Source organism: Lathyrus oleraceus, chromosome 2, assembly GCF_024323335.1.
Source record: "Lathyrus oleraceus cultivar Zhongwan6 chromosome 2, CAAS_Psat_ZW6_1.0, whole genome shotgun sequence".
NCBI classification, from domain to species: domain Eukaryota; kingdom Viridiplantae; phylum Streptophyta; class Magnoliopsida; order Fabales; family Fabaceae; genus Lathyrus; species Lathyrus oleraceus.
The window spans coordinates 244092527-244108786 of record NC_066580.1 but is presented as its reverse complement, the minus strand read 5'-3'; the positions used below and the strand labels follow the sequence as shown (position 1 = coordinate 244108786).

General features: G+C 43.3%; 1 protein-coding gene across 1 annotated transcript; it reads left to right on the top strand.

The window, feature by feature from the left end:
• The first annotated feature begins 1459 nt into the window (after positions 1 to 1459).
• On the top strand, positions 1460 to 15455 carry LOC127122751 (uncharacterized). Its single transcript, XM_051053041.1, has 9 exons — positions 1460 to 1579; positions 2972 to 3062; positions 3507 to 3574; positions 3649 to 3720; positions 3809 to 4235; positions 14178 to 14245; positions 14320 to 14391; positions 14480 to 14908; positions 15213 to 15455. Exons 1-9 carry the CDS (start codon positions 1460 to 1462, stop codon positions 15453 to 15455), a joined length of 1590 nt encoding a protein of 529 aa, XP_050908998.1.
• The last annotated feature ends 805 nt before the right edge of the window (positions 15456 to 16260 follow it).

The window sequence follows — 16260 nt, the reverse complement described above, 5'->3', positions numbered from 1 at the left end:
TCTCCTGCTATTTGGTGATACATGTTTCCCCAAGTGTTTACTGTGGAAATTGGTAAAGAACCGCGGGTCCTCCCTAGGCCTTAAGACTAAGGGTTACTTGCAGGATCAACTAGTTGATCCTAGGACATGTGCTAGTGCAAGTGAGGGTTGTCCAATTCGACGGGATAACTTTGTGAGGAACGAATCCTAACAAAGTATTGAACAAGCGTAGGTTTTTCCACACGAACGGTTTAAACAATGCTATAGCCTATAGGTGACTCGTGACTAACAGCACTACAACCTTCAAAAGATGTACACGACGAAGACGCTTTTGGTAAACTCTATTGTCGTAATATAATCAATGTCGACAGCATAAACGACAACGTAAAATGATAACTCAAACGTAAATGAAATTAAGATAAAATGTTCAACGGGAACAATTGAAAAGTAAGGAAGTTGCATTGAAATAAATGTGGTGATTCACGTACATAGCACTCTAAAAAACTCTTGCTTCCTCGCGCTGGGAATGAGAAGTTTCTTACAAGTGGTTTGTTAGTACAAGGTGAACACCTCTTAGCCTCTCGTGGGATTATTCTATTTATACTAAACTAAAGGAACTGCTCATAAGCTAAAACTCCTAAAAACTAGCAGATGTCATGTCACACGATCTGCAAACCGTCATACCCACGTCTTGCAAATTGCTCTAGATTCTGGCGCGTTGCTTCTTCTTGTAACCGCTGGTCATTTTCAAATTTCAAATTTCTTCCGCCCAGACGTTTAGGGCGACACTGTCTTTTACGCATTTGGCATGAAAGAAATATCTTTAAGTCCCAAACTTCACTTTAGCCGACGGAATGGCCTGTCGACCAAGCAGGCTTCTCCTGTCGGCTTCATCCCTTGACTTGTGTTTTTTCCACTCTTGCTTGCCTCAAACACCTCTTCATCCTTTGATGGGGTATGACCCCTAAATTCACAAGATTCTGTCACTAACTACGCTTTCAGCATACCTTAGAGATTTTTCGTGTTAACAAAATTCCCCCAGAGATGCCATTTTCGACTGTCAAAGTTGGTGAGATCATGGCATCTTTTAGATGTCGACATATCCCTTACTGCTTCTACTTCTACTTAGTGGGACCTCTGTTTGCCCCACGCTGATGACTTCACATAATCATGACGAACGTTTCCTTTTTCCTCGAGATGCACAAAATCACGTCCCCATCATTTCACGTCTTTATGACTGAAACGTGTTTTCTATCACGCCTTCCTTCTCTCCTCCACGTGTCTGCAAACGTGGGAACGTGGGCATATGTGTCGAAGGTGGAAGACCAAACGCTCACTCTTCTCTGCTTAGGGTTTAACCCCTATAAAACCCTCATTTTTCTTCTTCTTCCCTTTTTTCGCCCTTTTGCTTCAGCATACACTTATCTCCTATGCTCTATGAAAACTCTTTTTCTCCACACAAAAATCTTCCATTTTCTCCATGGCAAGCTCCAACAAACCCTCCGCTGCTAAACTCACACAACCTATCACCATTGATGGTAGAGAATATGTTCATGAGCCTCCGGTTGCAGAAGAGAAGGCAAAAACTTGGCGTTCTCAGGTATTGATTCCTCTTTCTTTGGCTGATGAACCCTTAGCGTTCTTAGGTCCTCTTCCATAAAACCGACACCCAGAGATCACCAAAACAGAATCTTCCCTTTTCCCCTCCAATCATATCTCTGAACCCGTGGTTTCTGCTCAAAAACCCTTTTCCCTTCGCTACATCGACAGGAACTTCAGGACTGCTCCTCCCAAAAACTTTCCTAAGTTTTGTGCCTGGATGGATCGGTTAGAATCAGATAAAGTCGACCATTGGAAAAGGACAGGAATCTACACCCTTCTACAGATTGCCCGTTGTGGCCCTCCACCGTCTTGTGACATGTTATTAGCTGCCCTTCAATTTTGGGAAAGTTCGACCAACTCTTTTCATACCAAGTGTGGCATGATCATGCCGACGCTCCTGGACATTGCTGCCATCACTGGCTTAAAACCGACTGGCGAAGTCTTCGACTGTGAAGTTGTAGCGCAAATCTCCCAGCGGTTTGATGTTGGTGACTCTCGCAAGCCAATGTATAACGATTTCATTGATCATCATGCCACCTCTTCAGGCCCTGTGACCGACGAGGAATATGTAGCTTTCCTAACCCTCTAGCTATCTCGCTTTATTTTATGCTCCAGATCCATGCAGGTAGCCAAGCACTTTGCTCTTCTGGCCACTCAACTGCACCAAGAGCATGAAATCGCGCTAGGCCAACTGATTTTATCTTCCCCCTATGAGTCTCTGTCTGAGGTTGTCTGCCAAATTAGACTTTTTGACCCTGAGAACTCCAGAAAGAAAAATGTGTTGGTCCATGGCCCTTTCTGGTTCTTGCAACTGTTGCTCAATGCCACTTTCTCTAAGGATATATCCCCCTACGGGATGAGCAGGGTTGCGTGTCCCCTAGAGGAATGACACCTTATTTGGAAACGGTTGATCTCTCTGACGCCCATCGACAAAAACTTCCCCAACCTCCAAGTGTTTTGACTTTTGTTCAACATCATGCGGATCCGTGTCGATTTTCTACCTTCTATGGCCCCTTTCAGCCGTCGAACTGAGGGTCCTGCATGGCTCACCATGCCTTTTCCTCCGACTGAAGAGGAACATAGAGATGAAACCTTCCTCATTTGAAGGTGTCTTCTGGTCCCTCGATTCCTGTCGGCTGAAACCTCTAGCAGCAATCATAGCTTAATGGCTTATCAGCCTAACTTGGTGGCCAGGAAATTTGGCCTTTGCCAATTCATTCCCAAGTCCCTGTTCTCCTCTCAAGAACTACTCACCAACATCCTCTGTGGTCAACCTTGGAGTGAAATCCAAGAGGAACTTGACACCATTTGGAAAAACCTACCACGGCTCCCCTCTATTCCTTTTCGACCAGCCTACTTTTGTACAAAAGAATTCCATGATTGGTGGCAGTCGTATTTTGCTATTTATGTTGGCGCTCCTGAGGCCAAACTATTTGAGTTAACTCAAGCTTTTGTTTACTTGCAGGCGAAGTCGACCAAGTGTAAGGCTCTTCATGTCAAACAAATTCACGCTTTCCAGAATTATTTCCAAGTTGTGTATCGACCAAATAATCTTCGTCGGACCATCTAGGAGGCCACGGTCGAACTAAAGGAGAAAGTAACCGACAGGCTCCCAAAACTTAAAGTCCCAGGTTACGCGAAAGACAAGTATCTTTACGCCCTTCATTTTGTAAACCTCAAGTTCCCTCCTTTTCCATCTAACCCCTTGGCTCTGGCCTTTAGCCATTTCGTCCTGGAGTGGTTTTATTTTCCTATTTCGCACGTACAAAACGCCTATAAGAAGAAGGCCGACAAAGTGGATCATACTGATCCTCAATATGTTAGCGTGTTCGAATCCACAGAACTTGGTAACCCTTTTCTGGAATGTTAAACTTCCTATTAGTCGGATTTCGTCACTCACTTGTGTTTCTTTTATTTCTTTGCAGCGATCCCTTTAGACCCTGTTGGTCCTACTCCTGCCAGAGAACCTACTCCTTCGACACAAGAGGGTCAGGTACAACTCTGGATGGGTTGCCATTTATTTTAGCTTTTTGTTGTTTATTCTTAGCCGTCATCTCCCTTTTGCAGGTTGCTCTTGAGAAATCCTCTGACGATGATGAGCGCCCTATTGCTCAAGTCTTGAAAAAACCCAGTTCTTCGGTATGCACCTATATGAAACAGCCTCATTTCCCCTTGTGATTTTTTAAGGGAAACACTACGTGGCCTCTAATTTCTCATTTAGGTGTAGGCTCAACAACGTTCGACAGACCCCACTGTCTCCTCTCATTCCAACAAATCCAAAAAACACAACCGCTCTACCGGCACAGGCTCTGAGGTATTCCCTGTCGGCTTGTCTGACCTTCTGGCTAGAATATTTGCTTATAACCTTTCTTCGTATCTACATCCAACTTCCCAGCCATCTTCTCTGCACAAATCAAAGAGCCACCATGGCCACAAAGGGAAGAAGCATGACTCTGCCTCTAGGAGTGGCGAAGGCAAGAGAAAGAAGCACCATAAAGAGGCCCCTGCTGTAGATGTCGACACCATTATGGTCGACACTTCCATTCTCGACAAAGTCCCTGATCCAGTTGTGGGGTTCACAATCGACTGGCCCCTCCCCTGCTGCTGCCTTGGGGAAAGAAAATCAGGATGTCATCTCCCCTGCGTCGACACAGGTAATTACTTGTTTTCCAGTCCACTCCCTTGGATTATTGCACTTCTCTTACACACATTATTTCCTTACAACTGGCTGATGCTTCTGCTGAGCCGACTCAACCCGTTGCCTACTACACTCCTTCGTCGCCGGTTTCTTCTCTAACTCACCCACTACAGTCTGTCGACACCGCTGTTGAGTTCATCGACTTCCCTATCCAGATTAGTGATAATGACTCTGACTCAGTCACTAGTCCTGCAACGTGTACGGACTCCAGTTCGACTAGTTCTGACTCTAGTCTTTCTTCAACTTCCTTGCCTTTGCAGAAGCCAAGGGGACCAGCGAATGTCGACACCAATAAAACACAACCCTCTCAGACTAACAAGTGTACATTTGGAGTACGTTCCAGCAAGTTATTGGGCTTTATTGTCAATGAAAGGGGTATTGAAGTTGATTCTTCCAAGGTCAAAGCAATACAAGAGATGCTTGTGCCCAAAACTGAGAAGCAAGTTCGAGGTTTTCTTGGCCCTTGAATTATATCTCCAGATTTATATCCCACATGACTGCCACATGTGCCCCTATATTCAAGCTCCTCCGGAAAGATCAGCGTCATGATTGGACCGAGGATTTCCAGAAGGCCTTTGACGGTATTAAAGAGTATTTGTCTGAGCCTCCGATTCTATCTCCGCTTGTGGAAGGGAGACCCTTGATTATGTACTTAACAGTTCTTGAGGAATCTATGGGTTGTGTATTGTAGATGTTTGATTGGCTGCATTTTGTGGTAAAACACTAACTGGACAATAATGTCTTGACTGATGTCATGACATGCTTTGGAGATGTTTGATTGGCTGCATTTTGTGTTAGAACATCTAATTGTACTCTGATGTCTTGACCGATGTCATGACATACTTGAGTAGTATGTTGCAGGTTTAGCTAATACAGGATTTACCTGAATGTCAAACTAGATGTTATGACATTCATCCCTAACAGCAGATACTGAGGTTTAGAATAGTTGGTTGTCTGTTATAACTCAGTATATATCTCAGTCTGTTTATTCAGGAGAATAACAGACCTGGCATAAGGCCTACTGTCTGAATTTCAATTTGGATGTTATGACATTCATCAGTGACAGCATATACTGAATAATAGGCAGGTTGGTTTTTTTCTGCTTTAGTTCAGTATGTATCTCGGTCTGTTTATCAAGGGGATAAAAGACATGGCATAAGGCTCATTGTCAAAATGTCAAACTGGATGTTTTGACATTTATTACTGTAAGTTGATACTGAAGTATAGACTGGTTGGTCTTTTACAGTACAACATTTAGCACAGTCTGTTTTCAGGAAAATAACAGACTTAGCATATGGTATATGTTCTGGACGTCAAACTGAATGTTGTGACATTCATTCCTGACAGCATATGCTAAAGTGTAGGATGGTTAGTTTTTCTGTTTCAGTATTTTTCTCAGGCTATTTTTCAGGAATCCAACAACTGAGCTAAAATCCAGGAAACTAACAACTGAGCTACAATTAATGAACCTAACAAATAGCCTATTTGTTAGTACCCTAATATGTGGAAATTAGGTTAACTTGCTTAACCTTAATTTTAGGAAATACAAGTGCAAGGCCCAAGTGCTGCAATATAAAAGGATGGCAATCCTTCTTTCAGAACTCGTGGGTTTTAGGCGTGAAGATTTTAATGGTCCATCATACTTCACTGCTGTATTTTTGTGTGTGTCTTGTAATAGGTGTATCTTGTGAGCCAAGCAATTATCACCTAGATGATTGCATTGGACTAGCGTGTTCATTGAGTTGTAAGTGTTGTGTCACTCTAAGCTTTTAAGCGTGAGTGCTGTGTATCTTGACTAAAGTTGTGAAGCACAATCAAGAGTTGTTTGAAGTGTGACTTCACCATTAACTTTAATCTAATTAAAGGTTATAATCCCTAAGGTGATTGAGGGGGAGTGAGTAGGAACTCTGATCTTAGTGTAAGATTGAAATTGCATTGGGTAGGTATTAAGTGATAGGATTAAATAGTTGGTTTAAGGTCTGAATTAATACTACTAATAGTGGATTTCCTCCCTGACTTGGTAGCCCCCAGACGTAGGTGTTTGTGACACCGAACTGGGTAAACAATTCCTTGTGTTATTTACTGCACTTACTTTTTAAGTTCTGCATAATTCTTGTCGGCGCAGAATTGGATGTCATAACATCCCATGTGACATCGAAAGTCTGTTAACTAGAATTTCATGTATTGGGTCAGCAAGATGAATCAGGGAAGAAAGAGTATGCAATCTACTATCTGAGTAAGAAGTTCACTGATTGTGAGTCTCGATACTCAATGCATGAGAAAACATGTTGTGCTTTAGCTTGGGCTGCTAATCGCTTACGCCAGTATATGTTGAATCATACGACTTGGTTGATATCCAAAATGGATCTAATCAAGTACATCTTTGAGAAGCCTGCTTTAACTGGGAGGATTTCCCGTTGGCAGATGTTGTTGTCTGAGTATGATATTGAGTATCGAGCTCAGAAGGCTATTAAAGGTAGTTTTTTGGCTGACCAATTAGCACATCAACCAATTGAGGATTATCAGTCTATTCAGTACGAATTCCCTGATGAGGAGATTCTGTATTTGAAAATGAAAAATTGCGATGAGCCTACGCTCGATGAAGGGCCAGAGCCTGGTTCCCGATGGAGTATGGTGTTTGATGGTGCTGTAAATCAGTATGGAAATGGTATTGGGGCAATGATTATTACTCCTCAAGGCACACATTTTCCTTTTACAGCAAGGCTAACTTTCAAATGCACGAATAATATGGCGAAGTATGAGGCCTGTATTATGGGGTTTGGAGGAGTGTATTGATCTTAGGATCAAGCATCTTGATGTTTATGGTGATTCGGCCCTTGTTGTTAATCAGATAAAGGGTGAATGGGAGACGAATCAGCCTGGCCTCATCCCATATAGAGATTATGCAAGGAGGATTTCAACTTTCTTTACTGAGATTGATTTCAATCATATTCATCGAGATGAGAATCGGATGGCAGATGCTCTTGCTACGCTTGCTTCGATGATTATGGTGAAATTCTGGAATGAAGTCCCCAATATCACTATGATGCACTTGGATAGACCAACTCATGTATTTGCAGTTGAAGAAGTGAAAGATGATCATCCATGGTATTATGATATCATATGTTTTCTTCAGAGTCAGATTTACCCGCCTGGGACATCTTTTCAGGACAAGAAGACTTTGAGGAGATTATCTTGCAGTTTCTACCTCAATGGTGATGTGCTTTATAAGAGGAACTTTGACATGGTTCTGCTCAGATGCATGGATAGATACGAAGCAGACCTATTAATGACTGAAGTCCATGAGGGTTCATTTGGTACTCATTCCAATGGACATGCCATGGCAAAGAAGATGTTAAGAGCAGGCTACTATTGGCTGACAATGGAGTCTGACTGCAGCAAATATGTGAAGAAATGCCATAAGTGTCAGATTTATGCGGATAAGATTCATATTCCCCCGACACTTCTGAATGTTATTTCCTTCCCATGGCCTTTCTCTATGTGGGGAATTGACATGATTAGCATGATAGAGCCAAAAGCGTCCAACGGTCACACGTTTATTCTCGTAGCAATTGATTACTTCACCAAGTGGGTTGAAGCGGCATCGTATGCAAATGTAACGAGGCAGGTCGTTGTGAGGTTTTATCAAGAATCAACTCATATGTCGTTATGGTGTGCCAGATAAGATCATTACTGATAATGGATCTAACTTGAACAACAAGATGATGACAGAGCTGTGTAGCGAGTTCAAGATTGCACATCATAATTCTTCTCATATTAGACCCGAGATGAATGGGGCTGTTGAAGCTGCTAACAAGAACATCAAGAAGATTATCCAAAAGATGGTTGTTACATACAAAGATTGGCATGAGATACTGCCATTTGCTCTGCATGGCTATCGTACATCTGTCCGCACTTCAACAGGGGCAAACCCTTTCTCCCTTGTATATTTCATGGAGGATGTGCTCCTCGTGGAGGTTGAGATCCCATCAATGAGAGTCTTGGTGGAAGCCAAGTTGACTGAGGTTGAATGGGTTCAGAGTCGTTATGACCAGTTGAACTTAATTGAAGAGAAGAGATTAACTGCCATGTGCCATGGTCAGTTATATCAGCAAAGGATGAATAAAGCCTTTGATAAGAAGGTCAAGCCTCGTGTGTTCCGAAGAGGTGACCTTGTGCTCAAGAAAGTTTTGTCTTTCGCGCCCGATTCCAGGGGCAAGTGGACTCCAAACTATGAAGGTCCATATGTTGTTAAGAGAGCCTTTTCAGGCGGTGCTTTGTTGCTTACAACTATGGATGGGGAGGATTTCACTCGTCCTGTGAATTCAGATGCAGTCAAGAAATACTTCGCCTAAATTAAAAACAGAATAGCTCGCTAAGTTGAAAACCCGAAATGGCGGCTTAGGCAAAAATGAGTGTCTCGGTGGATTGAAAACCCGAAAGGGCGATCCAGGTAAAAGTTAGAGACATAAAATGAAAAATGAATATGTATCCCGCTATATTGAGTACCTCACCTTGGGGAAATCTAGGCAAAAATTAGGGATCTGACAAGTAACTGCATCCTGACAAGACTTTGTTTTTGAGCCGTCATCTGTCAAAGATTCTCGCTCAGTCATCGTCAACCGAAGCTTGAAATACATTGGATTCAGAGTTGGTGGAGAAATGGTCATTATGTTCAATGTAGCCCTTTTCCAATATATATCACCAATTTCAAATTTGTAAAGATCCATGGAGTCTTGCCATTTGCAGACTACCATTCCTTCAAATAAATTTGAGCCTTTATCCAATTCTTTGCACTCTTATTTGTTTCTGTTCAACAAATATTTGCATGTTTTAATTGATAAATGTCATTGTTTTAAAATAATAAAGTTTTATAAACTGTTTTTAAACAAAGTGAGCATTCATAGTGGCTGAAAGGATAAATGGAATGTCTTCAATGCTCTCCCAAGGATAATATGATTTCCAAAAGGGTAAGGCATTTCTTCATATTTCTAGCATACTTATGTCCTCTTCATCATCTTTCAGGTTGTCTCCTTAGTAAGCACATAAAGGTAATACACCACCAAAATCCCCGAAGAGTCTAGAGTTTGGTCTCAGTCTTCTAGCTCCCCAATGAGTCTAGATCTAGCATCTGTGTTTTATCAATTATATGGTTGTCATCCCTTGTGGGGATTGACCTAAAATCCCTTATAGATTGATAAATTGACATGCTACCTTTTTCGAGGAAGTTGGTCTTCCCTCATTCAAATTGCAAATCTCCCGCAGAGTGAGCAGGAAAACCCAGAATGAGTGGAATATTTCAACAAGTTGGTTTGTAGCTTATCCCTAACGAATTCGTATACATTAATCTCCAGCAGGTGTGCCTCCCGTTCATCCTCAGCAGGGTTTCTCACATTAGACTTACCCAGTTTGGTCACTAGCAGGTTATCTCCAGCTAATCGCCTACAGGTTATTCCCGGTTCAGTCATCAGCAGTTGTTTCCCTAATGGATTTACCTGATCGGAGCCTGATTGTTGTTACTTCCTCCTTCTCGGATAGTCTCCTCCTAGCAGAGCGGGTGATGAAAATGTTTATTTTCTATCCCTAATGGAGCGGTGTTTCTCTTCTCCTCGGCAGAGATTGTTTCTCCAGTAGTATGAGGAATTGTGATGGTTATTAGAAATTTTGTTTGGTGGTTTTTCCCCGCAGAGTTTTTTATCTTTCCTTGGTTTTTCCCCAGTAGAGTTACTTCTACGGTGGATCATACCCGTGTTTGGTTCCCCCAGCTAAGGCTCTACCTAACCCTAGTTTGGCTTTGGAACTCTAAGAAGGACGTGTTATCTTCTTCCCCAGCGGAGTGTTTGGTGATGTCTCCGCAACAGAGATATTCCTTCCGTGTTTAGAAGAGAATACTTGTTTGATGTGCTTCTGTTTAGTGGTTGTTCCCCCACAGAACTCCACATCACCCCCTGATAAGATCCCAAGTAGATTTCTTCTCTGACTGATCTTATCCTTGTTTCTGCATACTGTTGGAAGATCCCCAACTTTGGTGGTTGTGATCCTTTGCTCATTCCCAACAGCGGTCTCTGACCCCCGACAATCATGCTTGTTCCCCTAGCAGTGGTCTTTGTTCTTGACAGCGACTTCGCTTGATCCTTAGCAGTGATTGGTTTCCTGGTATTTGTTGCCCCCCACCAGATTGGATTTCTCCTGTGGGCCTGGCTTTCTCTTTTGAGATGTTGTACCGAATGTCTGTCCATTGATTCTTGGACCTGTTTGTGTTAGATATGCCTGTTTGTCAGCATTAATCATACATAAACCACGCATATACATGAATAATTATAACATTCAGATATTCATGTTGCATTCTTTGCCATATATCTTTGTTTGTTATCTCCTTCTATTTGGTGATATATGTTTCCCTAAGTGTTTACTGTGGAAATTGGTAAACAACTGCTGGTCCTCCCTAGGCCTTAAGACTAACGGTTACTTGCAGGATCGACAAGTTGATCCTAGGACATGTGCTAGTGCAAGTGAGGGTTGTCCAATTCAACGGGATAACTTTGTGAGGAACGGCTCCTAACAACGTATTGAACAAGCGCAAATTTTTCCACACAAACGGTTTAAACGATGCTATAGCCTATAGGTGACTCATGACTGATAACGCTACAGCCTTCAAAAGATGTACACAACGAAGACTCTTTTGGTAAACTCTATTATCGTAATAGAATCAGTGTCGACAGCGTAAACGACAACGTAAAATGATAACTCAAACGTAAAATGAAACTAAGATAAAATGTTCAACGGGAACAATTGAAAAGTAAGGAAGTTGCATTGAAATAAATGTGGTGATTCACGTACATAACACTCTCAAAAACTCTTGCTTCCTCGCGCTAGGAATGAGAAGTTTCTTACAAGTGGTTTGTTAGTACAAGGTGAACACCTCTTAGCCCCTCGTGGGTTTATTCTATTTATACTAAACTAAAGGAACTGCTCATAAGCTAAAACTCCTTAAAACTAGCACATGTCATGTCACACGATCTGCAAAAAGTCATACCCACGTCTTGCAAGCTGCTCCAGATTCTGGCGCGGTGCTTCTTCTTGTAACCGCTGGTCATTTTCAAATTTCAAATTTCTCCCGCCCAGACATTTAGGGCGACACTGTCTTTTTCGCATTTGGCATGAAAGAAAATTCTTTAAGTCCCAAACTTCACTTTAGCCAACGGAATGGCCTGTCGACCAAGCAAGCTTCTCCTGTCGGCTTCATCCCTTGACTTGTGTTTTTTCCACTCTTGCTTGCCTCAAACACCTCTTCATCCTTTGATGGGGTATGACCCCCAAACTCACAGGACTCTATCAATAACTAGGCTTTCAGCATGCCTTAGAGATTTTTCGTGTTAACAAAATGCCCCCTAGAGATGCCATTTTTGACTGTCGAAGTTGGTGAGATGATGGCATCTTTGAGATGTCGACTTATCCCTTACTGCTTCCACTTCTACTTAGTGGGACCTCTGTTTGCCCCACGCTGATGACGTCACATAATCATGACGAACGTTTCCTTTTTCCTCGAGATGCACAAAATCACGTCCCCATCATTTCACGTCTGTATGACTGAAATGTGTTTGCTATCACGCCTGCCTTCTCTCCTCCACGTGTCTTCAAATGTGGGAACGTGGGCATATGTGTCGAAGGTGGAAGACCAAACGCTCACTCTTCTCTGCTTAGGGTTTAACCCCTATAAAACCCTCATTTTTCTACTTCTTCCTTTTTTTCTCCCTTTTGCTTCAGCATACACTCATCTCACGTGCTCTGTGAAAACTCTTCTTCTCCAGACAAAAATCTTCCATTTTCTCCATGGCAACCTCCAAGAAACCCTCCGCTGCTAAATTCAGACATCCTATCACCAGTGATGGTAGAGAATATGTTCCTGAGCCTCCGTTTGCAGAAGAGAAGGCAAAAATCTAGCGTTCTCAGGTACTGATTCCTCTTTCTTTGGCTGATGAACCCTTAGCGTTCTTAGGTCCTCTTCTAGAAAACCGACACCCAGAGATCACCAAAACAGACTCTTCCCTTTTCCCCTCCAGTCATATCTATGAACCCGTGGTTTCTGCTCAAAAACCCTTTTCCCGTCGCTACATCGATAGGAACTTCAGGACTGCTCCTCCCAAAAACTGTCCTAAGTTTTGTGCCTGGATGGATCGGTTAGAATCAGATAAAATCGACCATTGGAAAAGGACAAACATCTACACCCTTCTACATATTGCCCGTTGTGGCCCTCCCCAGTCTTGTGACATGTTATTAGCTGCCCTTCAATTTTGGGAGAGTTCGACCAACTCTTTCCATACCAAGTGTGGCATGATCATGCCGACGCTCCTTGACATTGCTGCCATCACTTGCTTATAACCGACTGGCGAAGTCTTCGACTATGAAGTTGTAGCGCCAATCTCCCTGCGGTTCGATGTTGGTGACTCTCACAAGCCAACGTATAACAATTTCATTGATCATCATGCCACCTCTGCAGGCCCTATGACCGACGTGGAACATGTTGCTTTCCTAACCCTCTGGCTATCTCGCTTTGTTTTCTGCTCTAGATCCATGCAGGTAGCCAAGCACTTTACTCTTCTGGCCACTCAACTGCACCAAGAGCGTGACATCGCCCTAGGCCAACTGATTTTAGCTTCCCTCTATGAGTCACTGTCTGAGGTTGTCTGCCAAATTAGACTTTTTGACCCTGAGAACTCTAGAAAGAAAAATGTGTTGGTCCATGGCCCTTTTTGGTTCTTGCAACTGTGGCTCAATGCCACTTTCTCTAAGGATATATCCCCCTACAGGATGAGGAGGGTTGCGTGTCCCCCAGAGGAACGACACCTTATTTGGAAACGGTTGATACCTCTGACGCCCATCGACAAAAAATTCCCCGACCTCCAAGTGTTTCGACTTTTGTTCAATATCATGCTGACCTGTGTCGATTTTCTACCTTCTATGGCCCCTTTCAGCCGTCGAACTGAGGGTCCTGCATGGCTTACCATGCCTTTTCCTCCGACTGAAGAGGAACATAGAGATGAAACCTTCCTCATTAGGAGGCGTCTTCTGGTCCCTCGATTCCTGTCGGTTGAAACCTCTAGCAGCAATTCTGACTTAGTGGCTTATCAGCCTAACTTGGTGGCCAGGCAATTTGGCCTTTGCCAATTCATTCCCAAGTCCTTGTTCTCCTCTCAAGAATTACTCACCAACATCCTCTGTGGTCAACCTTGGAGTGAGATCCAAGAGGAACTTGACACCATTTGGAAAAACCGACCACGACTCCCCTCTACTCCTTTTCGACCAACCTACTTTTGTACAAAAGAATTCCATGATTGATGGCAGTCGTATTTTGCTATTTATGTTGGCGCTCCTGAGGCCAAACTATCTGAGTTAACTCAAGCTTTTGTTTACTTGCAGGCGAAGTCGACCAAGTGTAAGGCTCTTCATATCAAACAAATTCGCACTTTCCAGAAATATTTCCAAGTTGTTTATCGACAAGACAATCTTCGTCGGACCATCTAGGAGGTCACGGTCGAACTAAAGGAGAAAGTAACCGACAGGCCCCCAAAACATAAAGTCCCAGGTTACACGAAAGACAAGTATCTTTATGCCCTTCATTTTGGAAACCTCAAGTTCCCTCCTTTGCCATCTTGCCATTTGGTCCCGGAGTGGTTTTATTATCCTATTTTGCACGAACAAAACGCCTATAAGAAGAAGGCCGACAGAGTGGTCCTGACGAAGCATTATCTGCCTGATTACTCATGGCCACTTCATATTGATCCTCAATATGTTAGCGTGTTCGAATCCACACAACTTAGTAACCCTTTTCTGGAAAGTTAAACTTCCTCTTAGTCGGATTTCGTCACTCACTTGTGTTTCTTCTATTTCTTTGCAGCAATCCCTTTAGACCCTATGGGTCCTACTCCTGCCAGAGAACCTACTCCTTTGACACAAGAGGCTCAGGTACGACTCTGGATGGGTTGTCGTTTCATTTAGCTTTTTGTTGTTTATTCTTAGCCGTCATCTCCCTTTTGCAGGCTGCTCCTGAGAAATCCTCTGACAATTATGAGGGCCCTATTGCTCAAGTCTTGAAAAAACCAAGTTCTTCGGTATGCACCTATAAGAAACAACCTCATTTCCCCTTGTGATTTTTTAAGGGAAACACTACGTGGTCTCTAATTTCTCATTTATGTGTAGGGTCAACAACATTCGACAGACCCCACTTTGTCCTCTCATTCCAAAAAATCCAAAAAACACAAACGCTCTACCGGCACAGGCTCTGAGGTATTCCCTGTCGGCTTGTCTGACCTTTTGGCTAGAATATTTGCTTATAACCTTTCTTCGTATCTTCAGCCAACTTCCCAGCCATCTTCTCTGCACAAATCAAAGAGCCACCATGGCCACAAAAGGAAGAAGCATGACTCTCCCTCTAGTAGTGGCGAAGGCAAGAGAAAGAAGCACCATAAAGAGGCCCCTGCTGTAGATGTCGACACCATTATGGTCAACACTTCCATTCTCGACAAAGTCCCTGATCCAGTTATGGGGGCTTCACAGTCGACTGACCCCTCCCCTGCTGCTGCCTTGGGGAAAGAAAATCAGGATGCCATCTCCCCTGCGTCGACACAGGTAATTAATTATTTTCATGTCCACTCCCTTGGATTATTGCACTTCTCTTACACACATTCTTTCCTTACAACAAGTTGATACTTCTGCTGAGCCGACTCAACCCATTGCCGACTACACTCCTTCGTCGCCGGTTTCTTCTCTAACTCACCCACTACAATCTATCGACACCGCTTGTGAGTTCATCGACCTCCCTATCCAGATTAGTGATAGTGACTCTGACTCAGTCACTAGTCATGCAACGTATTCGGACTCCAGTTCGACTAGTTCTGACTCTAGTCTTTATTCAGCTTCCTTGCCTTTGCAGGAGCCAAGGGGACCAGCAGATGTCGACACCAATAAGACACAACCCTCTCAGACTACTCCTCCGTCAACTGCTTCTCCTTCTTCTCAGACTACCCCTTTGTCGGTTGCTTCTCCTTTGTCTTTCCCGGGGCTGGCGATAAAGCCTTCTGCTTTAGAAGCAATTGCCAGGCTCCGCAATCTGGTGAAATCGCGTGATGCCTCTTCCGACTCTGAGCAGCTTCACTCTGGCAAAATGGGCTATTAGGCGACGAAAACCAAGGCTTTGATGGATAAAGTCCGCCTTCATGCCTTGAATCCTGACCTCCCTTTTGTGCTCATGCATGAACCCGCTGTCGGTCCAGATATCTTGTGCGTGCTTGCCCAACATAAAGATCTTCAACTCTTAGATAATGCCAAGCGCGCAATGGTCACTTTAGAACAACTTCTGGTTCTCATGATGCACCATCTTGACAACGTCACGGAAACTGAACGCCTGATTGGGAGTTGGTGATGCACGCCGACACGGAGGTCACCAAAATGTTGGGGGCTATGGAGGAGAAGAAGAAAGAGTTGATCTCCAAACAAACAAGGGCCACTGAGATATGCCAACAAATTGATGCCCTTCGACATCAAATTACCACTCTGGACAGTGAGTTGGAATCAATCACTAAGGAGGAGTCGTGCTTTATCGACGAGGTTCTAAAACATTCCCAGGCCACTGTTGAGCAAACCACCGGTAATGCCCTAGCGGTCGGTGAAGAGCTTTTGGCTGTTGAGGGGAAGCTTGAGCAGCTCAAAGCCCACGCCGACACCTTGGAGCCTACGTCTTTACATTATAATTTTGAACTTAAATATTTCCAATCCTAGTTCGGCCAATTTTGACCGTTTCTATTGTTCGTATAAATTTTGTGTAATATTTAAACAATGGCTTCTTGCCAATTTAATGTTATCCTTCTTACTTTTAGCACTGTGTATTTGTTTTCTGTGCCTTTTGTAGTTGGTTTCCAACATAGTTTTCTCCAACATAGTTCTTTCGACAGTCATTTAGCTTGTCAAAATCTTGACCTCTT

Bases quoted from the DNA above. Each gene is read 5' to 3' on its own strand.
- LOC127122751 (XM_051053041.1), top strand. From the start codon at position 1,460: ATGGCAAGCTCCAACAAACCCTCCGCTGCTAAACTCACACAACCTATC. The intron at 4,236-14,177 runs GTAATTACTTGT...ATTTCTTTGCAG, and splicing joins TCTCCCCTGCGTCGACACAG to CAATCCCTTTAGACCCTATG. The intron at 14,392-14,479 runs GTATGCACCTAT...ATTTATGTGTAG, and splicing joins TGAAAAAACCAAGTTCTTCG to GGTCAACAACATTCGACAGA.